Below are 17864 nucleotides of genomic sequence, written 5' to 3' on the forward strand. Positions count from 1 at the left end.
TCATTCCTACAGACAAGCAGGTGGCCCATGCAGCAATCCCAGTCCGGATGTTATGTAAACAAACCCAATGTTTGATGCAGTATTGCAGAGTGCTATCCACAGAAATAACTGGCAGATATATTTTCTTAACAAATGTATGAGGCTATGGAGGAAGCAGATTGAAGGTTCATCAAGACTGGCATTTATGAGTAGTAGAATATATGGGGGAGTAGGGTGCCACAATAATAGACTAGGACAGATCTGATGGCAGAAGTAAGGCCTGGAAGGTGAGGACAAGAAGTTTAAAGTTAATGAAGAAGGAGCTGGGGGAGGGAATCAAAGAGAGGGAGTGACGAGGGAAGGAATTTAATTATAGTGGTTACGGTAGCAGGGGTTGGGCATTGTGGATGACAGACAAACCAGAGAGGAGGAGGTTCCAATAATTGAAATAGGAGTGATGTGGGCATGAACGCAGAAAAATAAGAGCTTAGCATTATCCGAGTTAAGCTTAATTTTTTCGCAGCATTGAGGAAGAAATGACAGGGATAGGCTAAAGTGCAGAAGTGGAGATAGAAATACAAGTTGCCATCACAGATATGACTTTTATATGAAATGGTTAGAATACTCCAGCATTTATCTGCCTCACAGGAGGGTTGTGAGGCTTAATCAGTAGAAAGTACCAGAAGCCCCTTAGAGCTATGTATAACTATTGTCATTTAAGGCATCCTAGTTAGTTGAAATTGAGATATATCTCAGGATTCCTGTTTAAAATTCTGCGGAGATCTTAAGGGATGACAATTAAACTGCTCTTCAGCATCTCTGCTAGCTGAATTATGAGTTAAAGAGGCACTGAATATTGATTGTCAAATAAAAAGATAATGTGGGACAGTAGCTGAAGGGGAAGAAGAGGGTACTGACAAAATGTAAGATATTAAAGAAACACATTCATATTCATTGGTATAAGTGCAATTAAGCTATGTTGTTGCTGTTGTTATTAACCATTATTTTTATCCCAGTGGTATTTAGGGTCTCCTGTAAACAATCAGGGCTCCCATATTAGCAAAGCTATGTTTAAAGGAGAGGTAAATAACTATTTCATTACAAAACTATTTTTCTGTGCTCAGGTCTATCTTGCAACAGCTGTTTTTGGGCCTGACTTTTCCACGTTTCCTCGAGGCAGGTAAGTCAAGACTCAGGTTTGTTAAAGGGTCAACTTTGAATGAACTAGAAGATAAGAATCCAGGTACCACCCAAATTCTGCTCACTCCACTATATGAGTTGAAAGTGTTCTGTATTTTCTTTCTCCTCAGCGGAAGCAGAAGATGACGATTACGCTACTATCCTATCCAAACAGAGCTGCATTACTGAACAAACTCAGTATTTCTTTGAAAATGATGATAAATCCTTTGGTGGGATCGTAGATTGTATAAACTGTTCCAGGTAAATTTTCAACTTTGAATACAAAATGTAAAGAGGGGCCTTTTTTGTGCATATTAATCTTAGAAGGATGTAATTACATTACTGTCTGAAGGATAAACTATACTGTGTCATAACCTTATCACATGTATGTAAGAAAGATAAAGATATGATACATATGTGTAGTGTAGTACATACATGACAGAATGTATATGTATGTATTTGTATAGATTGAAACAGTAATAATAGTGCACAGAATCATTTTACCTCAAGTTGTGTTTTTCTGTTTTATGGGACTGTCTCCATGTATATTTTAACAGGATAATTGGTGTTTAATACATTTTAGTCCTAATTTTTTTCACTGTATTTTTTTCTAATTTATTAATTGAAATTCTTGAGTTCTATCAAAGATATTCAGAACTGAGGGGTTTTTTTTGTGCATTCCATTATCAGTTTAAATGCAGATAATGTTAGTGTTGATAACCTTCTTCATATTTTGCCTTGAGTTGTCCAATAGCGCTGCTGCTGCTTTCATTAAAGATGTTACAATCTCAATATAGTTTTGAGAGACTTGAAAATTTCTTCTATCCTAAGTTATTAGATTGACAGATTTTCTTAAGTGAAAGATTATAAAAATTACCATAGAATTAACCTATTAAAAAAAGGAGACATTTGAAGACCTCCGTGTAGACGGATTTGTGATAATTCAGTTTAAAATCCTTAAAGAAACATTAAGCTACAAATGGATAAAAGAGAGGACATTTAGGATGTGTTATAGCACAGCACAGATATGGCACAAGTGATGTAAGTGTACAAGGTAAGAAATGATCACCAGCATTACCTGTATTAAAGAGAACGTTTCTGGCTGTGCAATAGCAAGAGAGAGAAGTCAGAGTGGGAAACACAGAGCTGAGCACCTCATTAGCATGATGAGAATTGTATTTAAATCCTCATCTCCTCCATGCCGCTTTGTTCTGTGGTTTATTTTTTTTTTTAATCTGGCACTCTTGAGAATACTGGAGTGGACGTGCAAGTGTCTCAAGCCTTGGTTCCTCCACTGCATGCCAAAAAGTAAGCATGTTTTTATGCTTACTGCTTCCCTTTATATTTGCCCACATGTAGTCTCTGCTCACCCTTCCCCTGGAGTGTAATAACCTTACACACAATTCTGTGCCTCATGCCAGAGCCTACAGAAACAAGAGCTGACAGTTGTTAGCAATTTCTGAAAGTGTTGGAGACAATAGAACTGCTATAAACAGCCAAGCCTTGAAGAACACCTGGAAAATGTTTCATAGGGTATTTCAGTCCAGCAACGTACACACAGGGAATTGGACACAATCACAACACAGGGTCAGATACTGAATTCCATAAAGGGTAGAATGGTGCTGCTATGGACAGAAACAGAGCCATCTTCAGAGATTCTCTTTCACTGATTTATTCAGAAGAGATGTTTGGGCCCCTAAAATGGCCAACTAGTGTGAATAAGTCATTTGTAAAATTACAGATGACCTGAAGGAGTTGTTGGGTCAAATTTAGCCATTGGGATAAACTCCACTGAGGTCAATGAAGTTTTGTCCACTTACACCAAAGGATACATTTTGCCTGTTTTTGTTATATGTGCGCAAAAGTGTGTCAGGAAGCCAGTTACAAATAAATAGCTCTCTAAATTCAGACCAACATAAAAGCTTTTCTTCAGCAATTAGAAAATATTCTCTTTGTCGCTGAGTTTTACATTATTTCTCAGCTCACTTGGATGCTTATTTACATCTATCTATCCATCCATCTAGCTGTCTAAGTATACAGTATAAACACCTGAAAATAAGCCAAGGAAGTGCATAAATTCTCTTAACTATAGTGTCTAAGAAACACTGTATCGAATAGAGATGTGATATACTCAAATACATTATATTCTAACTGAAAAGGTTCATTTGGATTTCTAAAGACGTCAGTATTCTCACTACTCATATTAAACCCCTCATTTCCTCTCCTGTTTAGAGTGGCTTTTCTTTTCACACTACATTGGCAGTAGAGAAATTGTAGCTGAACTGTAGGTTTCACTTCTTAGTGGAGTTACTGATTTAGCAGCATGCAACTTGCTGCTTAGTGGTATAAGGTCACCCTGTGCCCTTTTTCCATTTTTTAATCACAGCATCTGCTCTAATGTAGAACAACACTCCTGTCAATAAAGATTACAAAATTTCCCCTTGAATGGTCCTTGCTATTCTTAAAAAAGACCGGCTGTTCCTTGTATAGCAGTCTAGTTCATTCTATAAAGTTGTGTTACCTGTGATCTCATTAGTGAATGTGACAAGCCCCTGAAGATATATTGTTTGCTTTTTTTAACTAGAGTTGTGTTTCTTTTTCAGACTTTATCATGCAGAAAAGCTTTCACACACCAATCTAGTATTTATAATTAGTGACAGCCAACGGATGTGCCGCTCCTGTGACCCAAAGCCATTGATGCAAGCAGAAAAGCCGGGTATCCTTTAAAGTCAGAACTTCTAGTGGCATAAACTGATATATGTTGAGCAAATATTAGAACAGGATTTGGAGAAATATGGCCTATTTATGTACATTTCTGTGACACATCACTATAGTATCTGAGTCAGCAGATGATTATCAGATACATTTTATATACAACAAACATAGCATAGACTAAACAGGAATCATTTCAAAGTGTTAAGAATTTTTATGTGCATATAGTTCATATGCTGGTCCTAATACCTGTTCCCAGACTGTGTTACCAGGCAAAATCTTCTGAAGCCCGTGCACTGGAATGACTGCTCGGGGCAGCCATCACTGAAGTATATAATGGCCTGTTGTCATAGTATCCTGCAATTGGTGCAACTTGCAGGAAGCAGGCCTTTCTGCAGAGGACCAGAAGGTGCATCACAAGCCCCTCAGTTTGTCACACAACTTGGTGACTGACCTGAAGAAATAGAAGGAGAGAGGCCAGAGCTTAACAGTTACATGCTACCTGAGGTGCTGAAGACCATTAAGCATGAATCACTTGCTAGTTTCCCTCCCCTCACCACGGGAAGAGAGTAAGAAGTGAAAAGCTCCTTTCACGTGTATTGGGTGCTCTGGGGTCTGCGGCCATTCTGAGTAGAGCTAACAGGGTAAAGAGAAATGCCTCTGCTGAGACGCACAAGCCAGAAGGCACAGCCCAAGGCAGGGGTAATGGGACCAGGCCCCACCAATAATCTGTCTAGTGTGGCTGACATACTGCAGGGTGCAGGAGCACCTGTTGCCCGTAGGTCATTTTGCTGGAGCTGGAGCTGTTCTGGCCATGGAGCATCAGGGGCACTGTAGCACCAGGTAAATGTAGGCTGCTACTCTGACCAGCTTGGCTCCATGTCAGTTTGATTAACTACGGGTACTGTCTAAAGTTACGTACAAAATAAAGCAAGTTTAATAAGAAACAGTGTAACTTTCCCATGGGGCATTTTACTTCACAGGGCTAGGGGCAGTAGATGAAAGCTTGACCAGCTGGCTGGGCTAATTTTTCACTAAATAAATTGCTATATGTATTATTCACCTGAGCTGCAGTAAGCCAAGCTTTCTTTTTCATAACCAGGGCCCATTGTGAAATGCAGATGTAGCATGACAGCACAGAGATGGTAGTGCTATTCATCTGTAGGTGTTTATACCTGCTGTCTGGTAGGGATATGCTAATGTTAATGGCCTTTTAACTTATCATCCCTGTTTCTCACTCTCCTTTCTTCCACAACATAAATCTCATCACATATAAACCACCATGGCATCAGTGGGTGGGTGGATACTGCTAAGATGTAAATTAGGGAAGAAATTGACCTTATGTTGTCTTTTCATTTATTTATTTTTTAACATTTTAGGCTTAGGACCAAATCCCATGCCATCTTGTATCCTGAATACAGTAAATTGGATTGTGCCTTGTCTTGCATTGGGACAGTTGCAAAAGTGAAATATTAACCTCAAGATCCAGTCCCATGGTGTGTCCAGGGGGCTTGCATCAGGGCATAGAATTGTCCCAGTCTGTCTGAGCCAGAATGACTCAGTGTATGGGGCGCTATCCAGGTTTCAAGAGACCTGGGTCCTATTCCTTTTTCTGCCATTGATCTGACAAGTGACCCTGAGTATGCCATTTCATCTGTTTCCCCTTGCATTCTAAAGCTGAAACCCAAAGAAAATCTTTGTCCCTTACTGTGGGCTGGTCTACACTGAAAATTTACATTGCCGTAGCCACATCTCTGAGGGATCTGAAAATCCACACCTCTGAGACATAGTTAAGCCAACCTAAGCCACTTCATAGACAAGAATTCTTCTGTTGACCTAGCTACCACCTTTTGGAGAGAAGGATTTACTATAGTGATAGGAGAACCCCTCCTATCGTTGTAGTAAAGCATTCTGGTTTTAGATTAGCTGTTTTTCCCATATACAGTCTGGCGGTGTCTATCTTTATTATCTTGATTAGGAGCACTGGAAGGTTATCCTGTAAGTCATAGAATCATAGGACTGGAAGAGACCATCTAATCCAGTCCAATGCACTCATGGCAGGACTAAGTATTATCTGGACCATACCTGACAGGTGTTTGTCTAAGCTGCTCTTAAAAATCTCTAATGATGGAGATTCCACAACCTCCCGAGGCAATTTATTCCAGTGCCTAAACACACCGACAGTTAGGATATTTTTCCTAATGTCCAACCTAAACCTCCTTTGCTGCAATTTAAGCCCATTGCTTCTTGTCCTATTTTCTCCCTCCTCCTTATAACAACCTTTTATTTACTTGAAAATTGTTGTCATGTCCTCTGACGGTCTTCTCTTCTCCAGACTAAACAAACCCAATTTTTTCAATTTTCCCTCAGAGGTCATATTTTCTAGATCTTTAATCATTTTTGTTGTTCTTCTCTGGACTTTCTCCAATTTGTCCACATCTTTTCTGAAATGTGGCACCCAGAACTGGACACAATACACCAGTTGAGGCCTAATCAGTACAGAGTAGAGTGTAATAATTCCTTCTTGTGTCTTGCTTAACAACACTTCTGCTAATACATCCCCAAATGATGTTTCTCTTTCTTTTTTCTTTTGCAACAGTGTTACACTGTTCACTCATATTTACCTTGTGATCCACTCTGACCCCCAGATCTCATTCCACAGTACTCCTTCCTAGATAATAATTTCCCATTTTGAATGTATGCAACTTGATTGTTCCTTCCTAAGTGGAGTACTTCGCATTTGTCCTTATTGAATTTCATCCTATTTACTTCAGATCATTTCTCCAGTTTGTCCAGCTCATTTTGAATTTTAATCTAATCCTCCTTGCAATCCCTCCCAGCTTGGTGGTATCCACAAACTTCATAAGTGTACTCTCTATGCCATTATCTAAATTACGGATGAAGATATTGAACAGAACCAGACCCAGAATTGATCCCGGTGGGACCCCACTAGCTATGCCCTTGACTGTGAATCACAGATAACTACTCTCTGGGAATGGTTTTCTAGCCAGTTTTGCACCCACCTTATGGTAGCTCCATCTAGGTTGCATTTCCCTAGTTTGTTTATGAGAAGGTCATGTGAGACAGTATCAGAAGTCTTGCTCAAGTCAAAATAAAGCACATTTGGTTTCTATTAATTCAATTTTCTTTAATACGGAACAGTAACAGTGGGTGGTTAATGTGATGCAATCAACATCATCACAAAGCCGTAGCTGGCAAAGCATGTGTCATGGACGAGGCCATAAGTATTTGACACCACTTAAACTTCTTGTGATAGTAAAAATAAAAACAAAATGTTGCTGCTGCTAATGTGTTGTACGCAGGAAAAGAATGTTACATTCCTTAGCCAAAGATCAGATGAAGGGCCAAACCCTTGTGAAATGGTGAAGCAGCCCAGATACAGAAAGGGGCCTGATGTCTGCTTTGATAACGACAAGGGGGTAAGGTTGAACTCTTAAGGCATTAAGATTCTGAGATAGTGTCTTTCCATGTAAAAGCAGTTATAGGAGATGTTTCAGAACAACAATAAAACCTGTGTTTTAGTGTACCTGACATCTGATTATGTAACCTATCTCTCATTAAACATACTCTTCGCTCTGAACCATAGTCACTTTATTTCAAATGTTCCATGATTAACATAAAATTAACAGCTGCTTTCTTATCTGCCTTTCTTGTAAACACTGCACTTTCACACATGATTCCTGGCAATAGTAATAAGTCAAGAAATCTAGTGCTCTGCACATGATGGTGCCAAAGACAATTCCCCCATGGCTCTGGGAAGCACTCAGATGGTTATACTGGTTATTTCTCTAATCTATAAACTTGGTTCATTTGTATTTCTGAATATTGAAAAGATACATAGGGCCAGATTTTTAAAGGCAGCTAAGCACCTAAATGCCTTTAAAAATCTGGACCTTAAAACATTCTATTTCAGGATGTCATGCCTCTTAGGAATACAAATCCATTCTTCAGGGAAGAAAAAATTGAGGGATAATTTGTTAGCCTTTTCGCTTTCATTTTTAAATATTGTATGAAATAGAGAAAAGCAATCCAAAATGTTATGTCAAATCTTAATTGATAGGTTGTTGAACTGTGTGTTATCTAAAAATGCAAATCTCAGTGGTTACTCCTTATCCATAATGCTGTCTTCTCTCAGGGCCCAATCATGCAAGGTGAAGAGAGCTCTCTAGCCTTCAGTGAAGACAGTGGGTATTGAGGGTACTTGGCATTTTGAAGCAAAACTGTAGATTTAATTTTTTTAGAAGCTGCTTTTACACCAAATGAGCTAATAGCTATGAAGGGTTTGCAGAAGGAAATTTAGTAGTAAATTTTTATTTTTTTAGGAACTATTCATTGTTTCATGTTGAATACCTGTCTACATTCCTAAACCTGTCCTTCCCTTATTTAGTAGCCAGATATCTGGAGGGGTTATTTTCAACCAAGAGGACCAGACAAATGGTTATGTAAAAGCAATTGCCAGAGCCACTGTTTGATCCTGTTGTTACAGTGTGCTGAGTCTTGATATAGCTAAATCCAAGAAGACATAATGTCTCAGATGTTCATGATGCTTACGCAAGCCTAAGCCTTTCTTTCAAACCCTCTTGTGTTCACAAACAAAGCATTATGTTAAAAAAAAACACCTCTCTTTTTGATCAGCAACTGCAAAAAAAATTGGCTTCCACAGGGACTGAAAAACAGTCCTAAACGTATAAACTTTTCCAACAGATGTCAATCCAGGTGTTGTTGTGTGTGAAAGTACAACTCTTGCTCACTAGCTTGATGTGCTACTTGGTGTGTAAATCATGTGTTCTCTGTAACAGTGGAATATTTTAGTTAAGTTTATTTGCAATACTCACTATGATTCTCTTGCTCTTGAGTGGATGCTTTCACATTAACTCTGCTAACTGCCAGCAAACTGCATGAAATCTCATCTTGTATGTCTTTTTTTTCCTGTGTTTTCTTTCCTTTCCTCTACTTGCTACTTTGCCTGTTGTTAATAGGATCAGCCTATATGCACAACGAGTCGTGCCTCTGCCATGATGTCCGCTCCTATCTTCATTTTTCTGCAAGTTTTCATATGGTGTGGATGGTCAGTTACTTTCTCTAATTTTTGTTTTGTTTTTGTTCTTTGCATAAAAGAATAAAAATCTTTTTTTACTAACTAAGGCCATGAAAGAAAATTAAATGAAATGGGTCCCCAAAACAGCAACCTGGAACAAATTCCTGTAGCAATTTAAGGAAAAATTAAAAAGCCCTGTCCAGAGCCTTGTAAATCAGAATTAATAGAACTGTGGGGATCGCCCCCATAGAGTCAGGAACCTGCCCGCTTTGAAGGGCTGCAATATCTGAGCTTCTTTCATATCGCTGTCATTACCTTCCATGTTAGCCCTTCAAAATATTTATTGCTTCCTGTGCTCTTGGTAAAGATGAAAATGAGGAAGAAGAAAAAGAAGACATCTAGGACAAACTCTCTGCATAGAAATAAGCAGAGGTACAAAGTAGTTGGAAGAGACTACCGTTCCTGAAAATCTAAAACTATACATGGCACAGCATAACTGAATGCTGTCTTTAGGGTTTGGCAAAATCATTGCTGTGGGGGGAGGGATAGCTCAGTGGTTTGAGCATTGGCCTGCTAAACACAGGGTTGTGAGTTCAGCCCTTGAGGAGGCCACTTAGGGATCTAGAACAAAAATCAGTACTTGGTTCTGCTAGTGAAGGCAAGGGGCTGAACTTGATGATGTTTCAAGATTTCTTCCAGTTCTAGGAGATACAATATCTCCATTAATTTTATTTATTTATTTAAACCTAAGGAGAAATTCAGTGTCGCTAAGCCCATACAGAGGTTGATGATAAAAATAACACTCATTGCTTATTAGGAATAAAAAAAATTGTTTATTTTTTTAAACCTAATATCCAGCAAAACACACTGTCATTGGCTAGTAAAGATACAAGAGAACTTTTGCTTCTAATAAAAATATTGATATATGTTTCAGAACACAAGATTCAGCAGTATGAGTCTAGACCAGTGGCTCTCAAAGCCAGTCCGCCGCTTGTTCAGGGAAAGCCCCTGGTGGGCCAAGCCGGTTTGTTATCTGCCGTGGTTCACCGCTCCAGGCCAATTGGGGCTGCAGGAAGCAGCGCGGACTGGGGGATGTGCTGGCCACCCTTCCTGCAGCCCCCTTCCCTCAGTGGCAGGTAAACAAACCGACCCAGCCCGCCAGGGGCTTTTCCTGAACCAGCAGTGGACTGGCTTTGAGAACCACTGGTCTAGAACACTAGTGTATGGAGACATCAGGGTTCATAAAGAAAGCTCAGTCTTTTTCTCCATGTTATTTTTATTAGTTTGGAAACTCTGAGCTACCATTATTGCTAATATACCAAAGCACCGATGATCTGAGTAACATCCTAAAGTATGGGTTGTGGAATCTCCATCTCTGGAGATATTTAAGAGTAGCTTAGATAAATGTCTATCCGGGATGGTCTAGACAGTATTTGGTCCTGCCATGAGAGCAGGGGATTGGACTTGATGACCTCTCGAGGTCCCTTCCAGTCCTAGAATCTATGAATCTATGTTCCTCATACAGTGGAAGTTGTGTCAGAATATAGATAGCAGTATTGGTATAACTTCTCAGCAGACCACTAGAGGGAGATGCTACCATGACTATTATTGTAAAGGTAACAATGAAAAGAACAAAGAGAATCATTATGTTATGATGTAAATTAAGTTTCAATGTTAAAATACAGTAGATACATTAACTTTGTTTATAAATGTTCTAAAAAGTTTTCAGCAATGCTTTAGATAATTTTTTGAAAGGTTAAGTACATAGAGTTATGGTGATAGGGTGATATTTATAAGTAGGTAAAAAAACTAAAATCAGTTGTAAGAGTTCATCTTCTTTACTGCCTTTAGTGTTGGAAAAAGCTAAATCACTTGGACGTCAATAAAAAAAACTCCATGCTCAGTTTGATAGCTGTTTTTTTCTGGGCGTCACAACATATTAATCCAGGGGCAGGCTAGGGTGACCAGACAGCAAGTGTGAAAAATCAGGACAAGGGGTGAGGAGTAATAGGAGCCCATATAAGAAAAAAACCCAAGAATCGGGACTGTCCCTATAACATCGGGACATCTGGTCACCCTAGAGTGGGCAAACTTTCTGGCCTGAGGGCCGCATTGGGTTTCAGAAATTGTATGGAGGGCTGTGCCTCCCCAACCAGCCAGGCGCCCCCCGCCCCCTATCCAACCCTCCCCCCACACACACTTCTCACACCCTGACCCAGGACCCCTGCCCCATCCAACCACTCCATCCCCCTGTCCCCTGACTGCCCCCTGCTGCCCCATCCAACCCCTCCTCTCATTCCTGACTTGCCCCCCCGCCCCCCCCGGGACTCCTTGGCTTTGCTGAAAAATTAAATTGCTAAGGGCCCAATCCAGTGTCAGCATTCCAAAACTCCCATGGAAGCAAAACCTTACAACACAACTTCAACAGATGGATTCTCAGCAGCAGTAGATGGAAACTAGGCAAGATGCAAAGTTAACTTTTTGTTTCTCAGTCCAGCTTCCAGCCCTTAATAATTCTGTGACTTTGGGTCAGGCTCTCATCTGGTGTAAATCTATATAGCTCTGCTGAAGTCACTGAAACCAAAACTGATTGTCAGATGGGGTAAATCTGGTTAATGAATTATAGCTCTCTTTTTGTCTGCTTTTTGGGAGGGCACAGAAAAAGGGGTTATCCCTGTTATGTACTTGTACTTAATTGCTTTTAAAAAAGAAAAGGCAAATGACATGCAAGTGTCAGAGCACGCCTCTAAGATAGTGAGCTCCCTCGACTCCCACCAAAGCCAGTGGGTTCTGTGAGACTGCTTAACATGTTGCAGGACTAAATTGGACTAAATTGACTTTTTCATTTGTAAAATGGGCTACCAGTGAAATGATCAACACATCAGGCATCACAAGAAAGTTCACTAATATTGCATCAAAAAAAACTTTTGATAGGGTGAGTGAGGTGACAACTGTTTTCCAAAAAAAGGCATATAGTCTACCGATTTTAATACAGGACTTCTTGATCAGGACAATCTGAAAGTAGTACACATAGGAATTATGGCTTCATCTAGTGGCAGAAAATAGCCCAACATTTACATATGACCAAGAATGGACCTCAAACTCAGTTTCCTTTGCTGAATCAAGGAGCTTTCCTTACAACATACAGCTTTCAAAATATCTTCTATATATGTTAAAAGGCCAAGATTGTAAGCTCTTTAGAGCAGGGAACTTCATTTTTGTTGTGTGTTTAGATAGCACCTAACACAATGGGGGTCCTGGTCCATGACTGGGGCTCCTCAGTGCTACTGTAATACAACTAATAATAATAATAATAAATAATATTTTATAACATGAATTTAAATTTAGTTGTAGTGTGCTTCTGAAGTATTTATACGTTTCTTTGAGAGCTCATGCTATCCCCCAGTAAATTTTGATACATTTACTTTGATGTAAATGTGTGGCTATGTAAAAACATTGACTGCTAACATGAAGATACTAAATTAGGATGGTACTGTATAGTCAGAAAATAAGCCTATGTAAAGTTATCATGGTAGGACTGCCTAACTAGGGGAAATGGTGTTTGGATTTGTCTCTCTTCCCACTCAACCCTTGATGTCGAGGCGAACTGGCATCTCTCGAGGCATCTAGATAGACTTTTGTGTAGTGCTCGGAAGGAGCCGGTGGTCATGGTACATGTAGGTACCAATTACATAGGGAAGGGTAGGAGGGACATCCTGGAGGCCAAATTTAGGCTGCTAGGGAAGAGACTGATATCCAGGACCTCTGGTGGCATTCTCAGAAATGCTTCCAGTTCCACACGCAGGGCCAGGTAGACAGGCAGAGTTTCAGATTCTCAATGCATGGATGAGACGATGGTGTAGAGAGGAGGGGTTTAGACTCATCAGGAACTGGAGAAACTTTTGGGATAGGGGGAGCCTATACAGGAGAGATGGGCTTCACCTAAACCAAAGTGGAACCAGACTGCTGGCACTTAACATTAAAAAGGTTGCAGAGCAGTTTTTAAACTAAGAGATGGGGGAAGCCGACTGCTGCAGAGGAGCACATGGATCGGACAGAGACTTCTCTTAGAGAAGAATCTATTGATAGAGATTCTCTAGGTTTTAGTCAGGAGGAGAGGATGGAAGAGGATAAAGTGTGTGCCAGAGCAGACAAGAAATATTCACATAAAAAAGAATCTGACACGTCAGAAAAGGGCAGACAAATAAACAGTGACAATTTTTAAAGTGCTTGTATATAAATGCTAGAAGTCTAAATAATAAGATGGGTGAACTAGAGTGCCTCATGTTAAAGGAGGATATTGATATAATAGGCATCACAGAAACCGGGTGGACCGAGGACAACCAATGGGACACAATCATTCCAAGGTACAAAATATATTGAAAGGACAGAACAGGTCATGAATGGGGGAGGGGGATGGAGAGAGGCAATATATGTGAAAGAAAATGTAGAATCAAATGAAGTAAAAATCTTAATGAATCCACATGTTCCATAGAATCTCTATGGATAGTAATCTCATGCTCTAATAAGAATGTAACATTAGGGATCTATTATCGACCACCTGACCAGGACACTGATAGTGACAATGAAATGCTAAGGGAAATTAGAGAGGCTATCAAAATTAAGAACTCAATAGTGGAGGATTTCACTTATCCCCATATTGACTGGGAACATGTCACCTCAGGACGAAATGCAGAGACAAAATTTCTCGATACTTTAAATGACTGCGTCTTAGAGCAGCTGGTACAGGAACCCACAAGGGGAGAGGCAACTCTCGATTTAGTCCTGCGTGGAGCGCAGGAGCTGGTCCAAGAGGTAACTATAACAGGACCACTTGGAAATAGTGACCATAATATAACAACATTTAACATCCCTGTGGTGGGAAGAACACCTCTACAGCCCAAAATGAGGGGGTTAGTTAAACAGAAATTAAAAAGGTACAGTGACTAAAGTGAAATCCCTGCAAGCTGCATGGATGCTTTTCAAAGACACCATAATAGAGGCCCAACTTAAATGTATACCCTAAATTAAAAACCACAGTAAAAGAACTAAAAAAGAGCCACCATGGCTTAACAACCATGTAAAAGAAGCAGTGAGAGATAAAAAGGCATCTTTTAAAAAGTGGAAGTCAAATTCTAGTGAGGTAAATAGAAAGGAACATAAACACTGCCTAATTAAGTGTAAAAATGTAATAAGAAAAGCCAAAGAGGAGTTTGAAGAACAGCTAGCTGAAAACTCAAAAGGTAATAAAATGTTTTTTGAGTAAGCAGGAAGCCTGCTAAACAACCAGTGGGCCCCCTGGACTATTGAGATACAAAAGGAGCGCTTAAGGACGATAAAGACATTGCAGAGAAACTACATGGATTCTTTGCTTCAGTCTTCACGGCTGAGGATGTTAGGGAGATTCCCAAACCTGAGCCAGCTTTTGTAGGTGACAAATTGGAGGAATTGTCACAGATTGAGGTGTCACTAGAGGAGGTTTTGGAATTAATTGATAAACTCAACATTAACAAGTCACCAGGACCAGATGGCATTCATCCAAGAGTTCTAAAAGAACTCAAATGTGAAGTTGCAGAACTATTAACTATGGTTTGTAACCTGTCTTTAAATCGGCTTATGTTCCCAAAGACTGGAAGATAGCTAATGTAACATCAACATTTAAAAAGGGCTCTAGAGGTGATCCCAGCAATTACAGACCGGTAAATCCAATGTCAGTACCGGGCAAATTAGTCGAAACAATAGTAAAGAATAAAATTGTCAGACACCTATAAGAACATAAATTGTTGGGCAAAAGGCAACATGGTTTCTGTAAAGGGAAATCATGTTTTGCTAATCTATTAGAGTTCTTTGAAGGGGTCAACAAATGTGGACAAGGGGGATCCGGTGGACATAGTGTACTTAGATTTCCAGAAAGCCTTTGACAAGTTCCCTCACCAAAGGCTCTTACGTAAATTAAGTTATCATGTGATAAGAGGGAAGATCCTTTCATGGATTGGGAAGTGGTTAAAGACAAGGAACAAAGAGTAGGAATAAATGGTAAATTCTCAGAATCCCCCAAGGGTCAGTCCTAGGACCAGTCCTATTCAACTTGTTCATAAATGATCTGGAGAAAGAGGTAAATAGTGAGGTGGCAAAGTTTGCAGATGATACTAAACTGCTCAAGATAGTTAAGACCGAAGCAGACTGCGAAGAACTTCAAAAAGATCTCACAAAACTAAATGATTGGGCAACAAAATGGCAAATGAAATTTAAATGTGGATAAATGTAAAGTAATGTACATTGGAAGAAATAACCCCAACTATACATACAATATGATGGGGGCTAATTTAGCTACAACGAATCAGGAAAAAGATCTTGGAGTCATTGTGGATAGTTCGCTGAAGACATCTACGCAGTGTCCAGCAGCAGTCAAAAAAGCAAACAGGACGTTAGGAATCATTAAAAAGGGGATAGAAAATAAGACAGAGAGTATCTTATTGCCCTTATATAAATCCATGGTACGCCCACATCTTGAATACTGCATACAGATATGGTCTCCTCATCTCTGTAGATGAGCGGACTCACCCTGTGGCACCTCCTGATGGTGACTTCCAGGAATTAGCTCTTTCGAGTTCCAGAGCACTCTCTGCAGGCTGGTGATCCGCCTGTCCTCTGGCCCCCGTGTCCCTCTCTGGACCCGGTGCCCTTTTACATGGGGTGCTGCCCCCTGGCAGTAACCCCTTTCTCTCAGGGTCTCCCCTCCCTGGGAAACCCCCAACCTCTATCCAAACCTTGCCTCAGTATATGGCTACTACCAGTCATTGTCTAGCCCCTGCGCCCTGGGGCAGACTGCAGTATCAGCCTACTCATCACCGGCAAGGTTGGGTTTGGACCTGCTGCTTTGGCCTACCCCTGGGCTGCCCTCTGCAACCCCCAGTACCTTTTAGCCCAATGCTAGGCCACAGCCTGGGGCTTTCCAGGCTGGAGCTCCCCAGCTCCTCTGTCTTTCCCCAGCCCTGCTTCACTCAGGTATCCTGTGTCCACCTCCCTGCAGCCAGGCCCATCTCCCTCTATAGCTAGAGAGAGACTGTTCTGCCCCTGGCTTCTCTGCCTATATAGGGCCAGCTGAGTCTATTTGGGGCGTGGCCTCAGCTGCAGCCCCTTCCCCCAATCAGCCCAGCCTAAAAGCTGCTTTCTTCAGCCACAGCCCCTCCCAGGGCTGTTTTTAACCCTTCAGGGCAGGAGCGGGGGTCCACCCCACTACAATCTCAAAAAAGATATACTGGCACTAGAAAAGGTTCAGCGAAGGTTCGTTAATTCTTGTGTATATAGTTCAGATTTATATAGTTATAGTTAACTTTATTCGTTCGTACTATAGTTAGTGTATATAGTTCACAGGGGTTCGGGGATTATCCTCTTCCCCGCACCCGGTGCCGGGGCCTATGCCCGGTTCACCGGGTTTCAAACCGTGCTCGGCCTGCCACAAGCCGATGCCGACGGGAGATCCCCATGACTCCTGTCTTAAGTGCCTCGGGGAATCTCACCTAACAGATAAGAGCCGCATTTGTAAGGCCTTTAAGCCGAGAACAAAAGGGGGAGCGGGATTTTCGTCTCAAGCAGCTCCTGATGGAGGCAGCTCTTACTCCTCCGCCTTCAGCACCGAGCGCCGGAGAGTCTTCAAGAAGCGCTCCCTCGGCACCGGATCGCCGGTACTGCCAAGGCCTCTCGGCACCGGCCGTCGCCGGCACCAAAGTCCGCTCGGCACCGATCCCTCTCCCCGAGGATGAAGAGGCACAAGACTCCTGCTGCGTCAGAGCCACCTGCTCCGCAGCCCGAGCGCTATACTAAGTCGGACCGCCCGGCACCGATACCTCCTGTGGCACCGATAATATCGGCACTATCGATTCTGGCCACACTATCGAGTCCGGCCACGGACTATCGAGTCCGGTGCCCGAAAGCTCCCCGGTGCGAGCCGTGGTTGAGCTCACTATTAAGCTGCATCAGAGCCGCCTGCTCCGCAGCCCAAGCGCTATACTAAGTCGGACCGCCCGGCTCCGATACCTGCCGTGGCACCGACGATATCGGCACTGTCGATTCCGGCCACACAAGAGCCGTCAAGTCCGGTGCCTGAAAGCTCCCCGGTGCGAGCCGTGGTTGAGCTCACTATTCCCTCCACGCCGGAGACATTTTTCACGGCGAGGGAGCTGATTTCAATGACAGCGCCTGCGCTGCCTCAACCCCCGGCACCGCCGGTGCGGATTATGTAGTCGATCGGCAAGCCTGCCTTGATCAGACCACCCTCCGTCGGCACCGCAGAGCGGCACCGTTCACAATCGCGGTACCGCAGACGTTCTCGGTCCCGTCGCCAATCCAGATCCCGACGCCGCTCGCAGTCCCAGCACCGTTCTCCACTTCGGTACCGGTCGTACTCGCGGCACCGGTCAGCGTCCCGTTCGCCGGCCCGGTACACTCAGCACCGATTCAGCTCCCGGCACCGCTCCAGGCACCGGGACTTCCGTAGCCACTCCCGACATCGAGCCTCAAGACCTCGGTTGACCTCCCGGCACCGCTCTGGTGGCAGGTCCCGTTCTCGCTCCCGCCCGGTACCGGTCCCGGTGCCGCGTCAAGCGACATCAGCTAGAGAGGGAGACTCTACCAAGGGCTTTTCAGCTCCTCCATGGCCATCCACACATGCATCAGTGTCGTCCCGCGCTGACACTTCATATGCACAGTACTGTGTTTCGGATGTGCCCACCAGAGTCTTCCAGGAGCCCTATTAGTGGTCATTCTGGACACCTTGGGCGTACCACCAGGCCAAAGGCATACCTGTGATACCATCTCGCTCTGTTCCATCAGACCACTGGGTGCCACAGGTGACAGTTAGCACCGGAACAGGAGGTCGTCCAGGAGCACGAGCCCACACAGGACCCACTTGTCCCCGTCCTTTCTTTTTCCT

At 42.4% G+C, this 17864-nt stretch overlaps 1 protein-coding gene across 3 annotated transcripts in view; it reads left to right on the forward strand.

Moving 5' to 3' along the window:
- Positions 1–17864, forward strand: part of CACNA2D1 (calcium voltage-gated channel auxiliary subunit alpha2delta 1) — a 636415-nt gene that overhangs the window by 607800 nt on the left and 10751 nt on the right. For all 3 annotated transcript variants that reach the window (XM_045030029.1, XM_045030036.1, XM_045030046.1), the window contains 4 exons: positions 1104–1159; positions 1290–1419; positions 3762–3874; positions 7228–7310. In XM_045030029.1, coding sequence (XP_044885964.1) covers positions 1104–1159; positions 1290–1419; positions 3762–3874; positions 7228–7310 — 382 coding nt within the window. The remainder of the gene's footprint in view (positions 1–1103; positions 1160–1289; positions 1420–3761; positions 3875–7227; positions 7311–17864) is intronic.

The sequence above is a fragment of the Mauremys mutica genome, chromosome 1, assembly GCF_020497125.1.
Source record: "Mauremys mutica isolate MM-2020 ecotype Southern chromosome 1, ASM2049712v1, whole genome shotgun sequence".
NCBI lineage: Eukaryota > Metazoa > Chordata > Testudines > Geoemydidae > Mauremys > Mauremys mutica.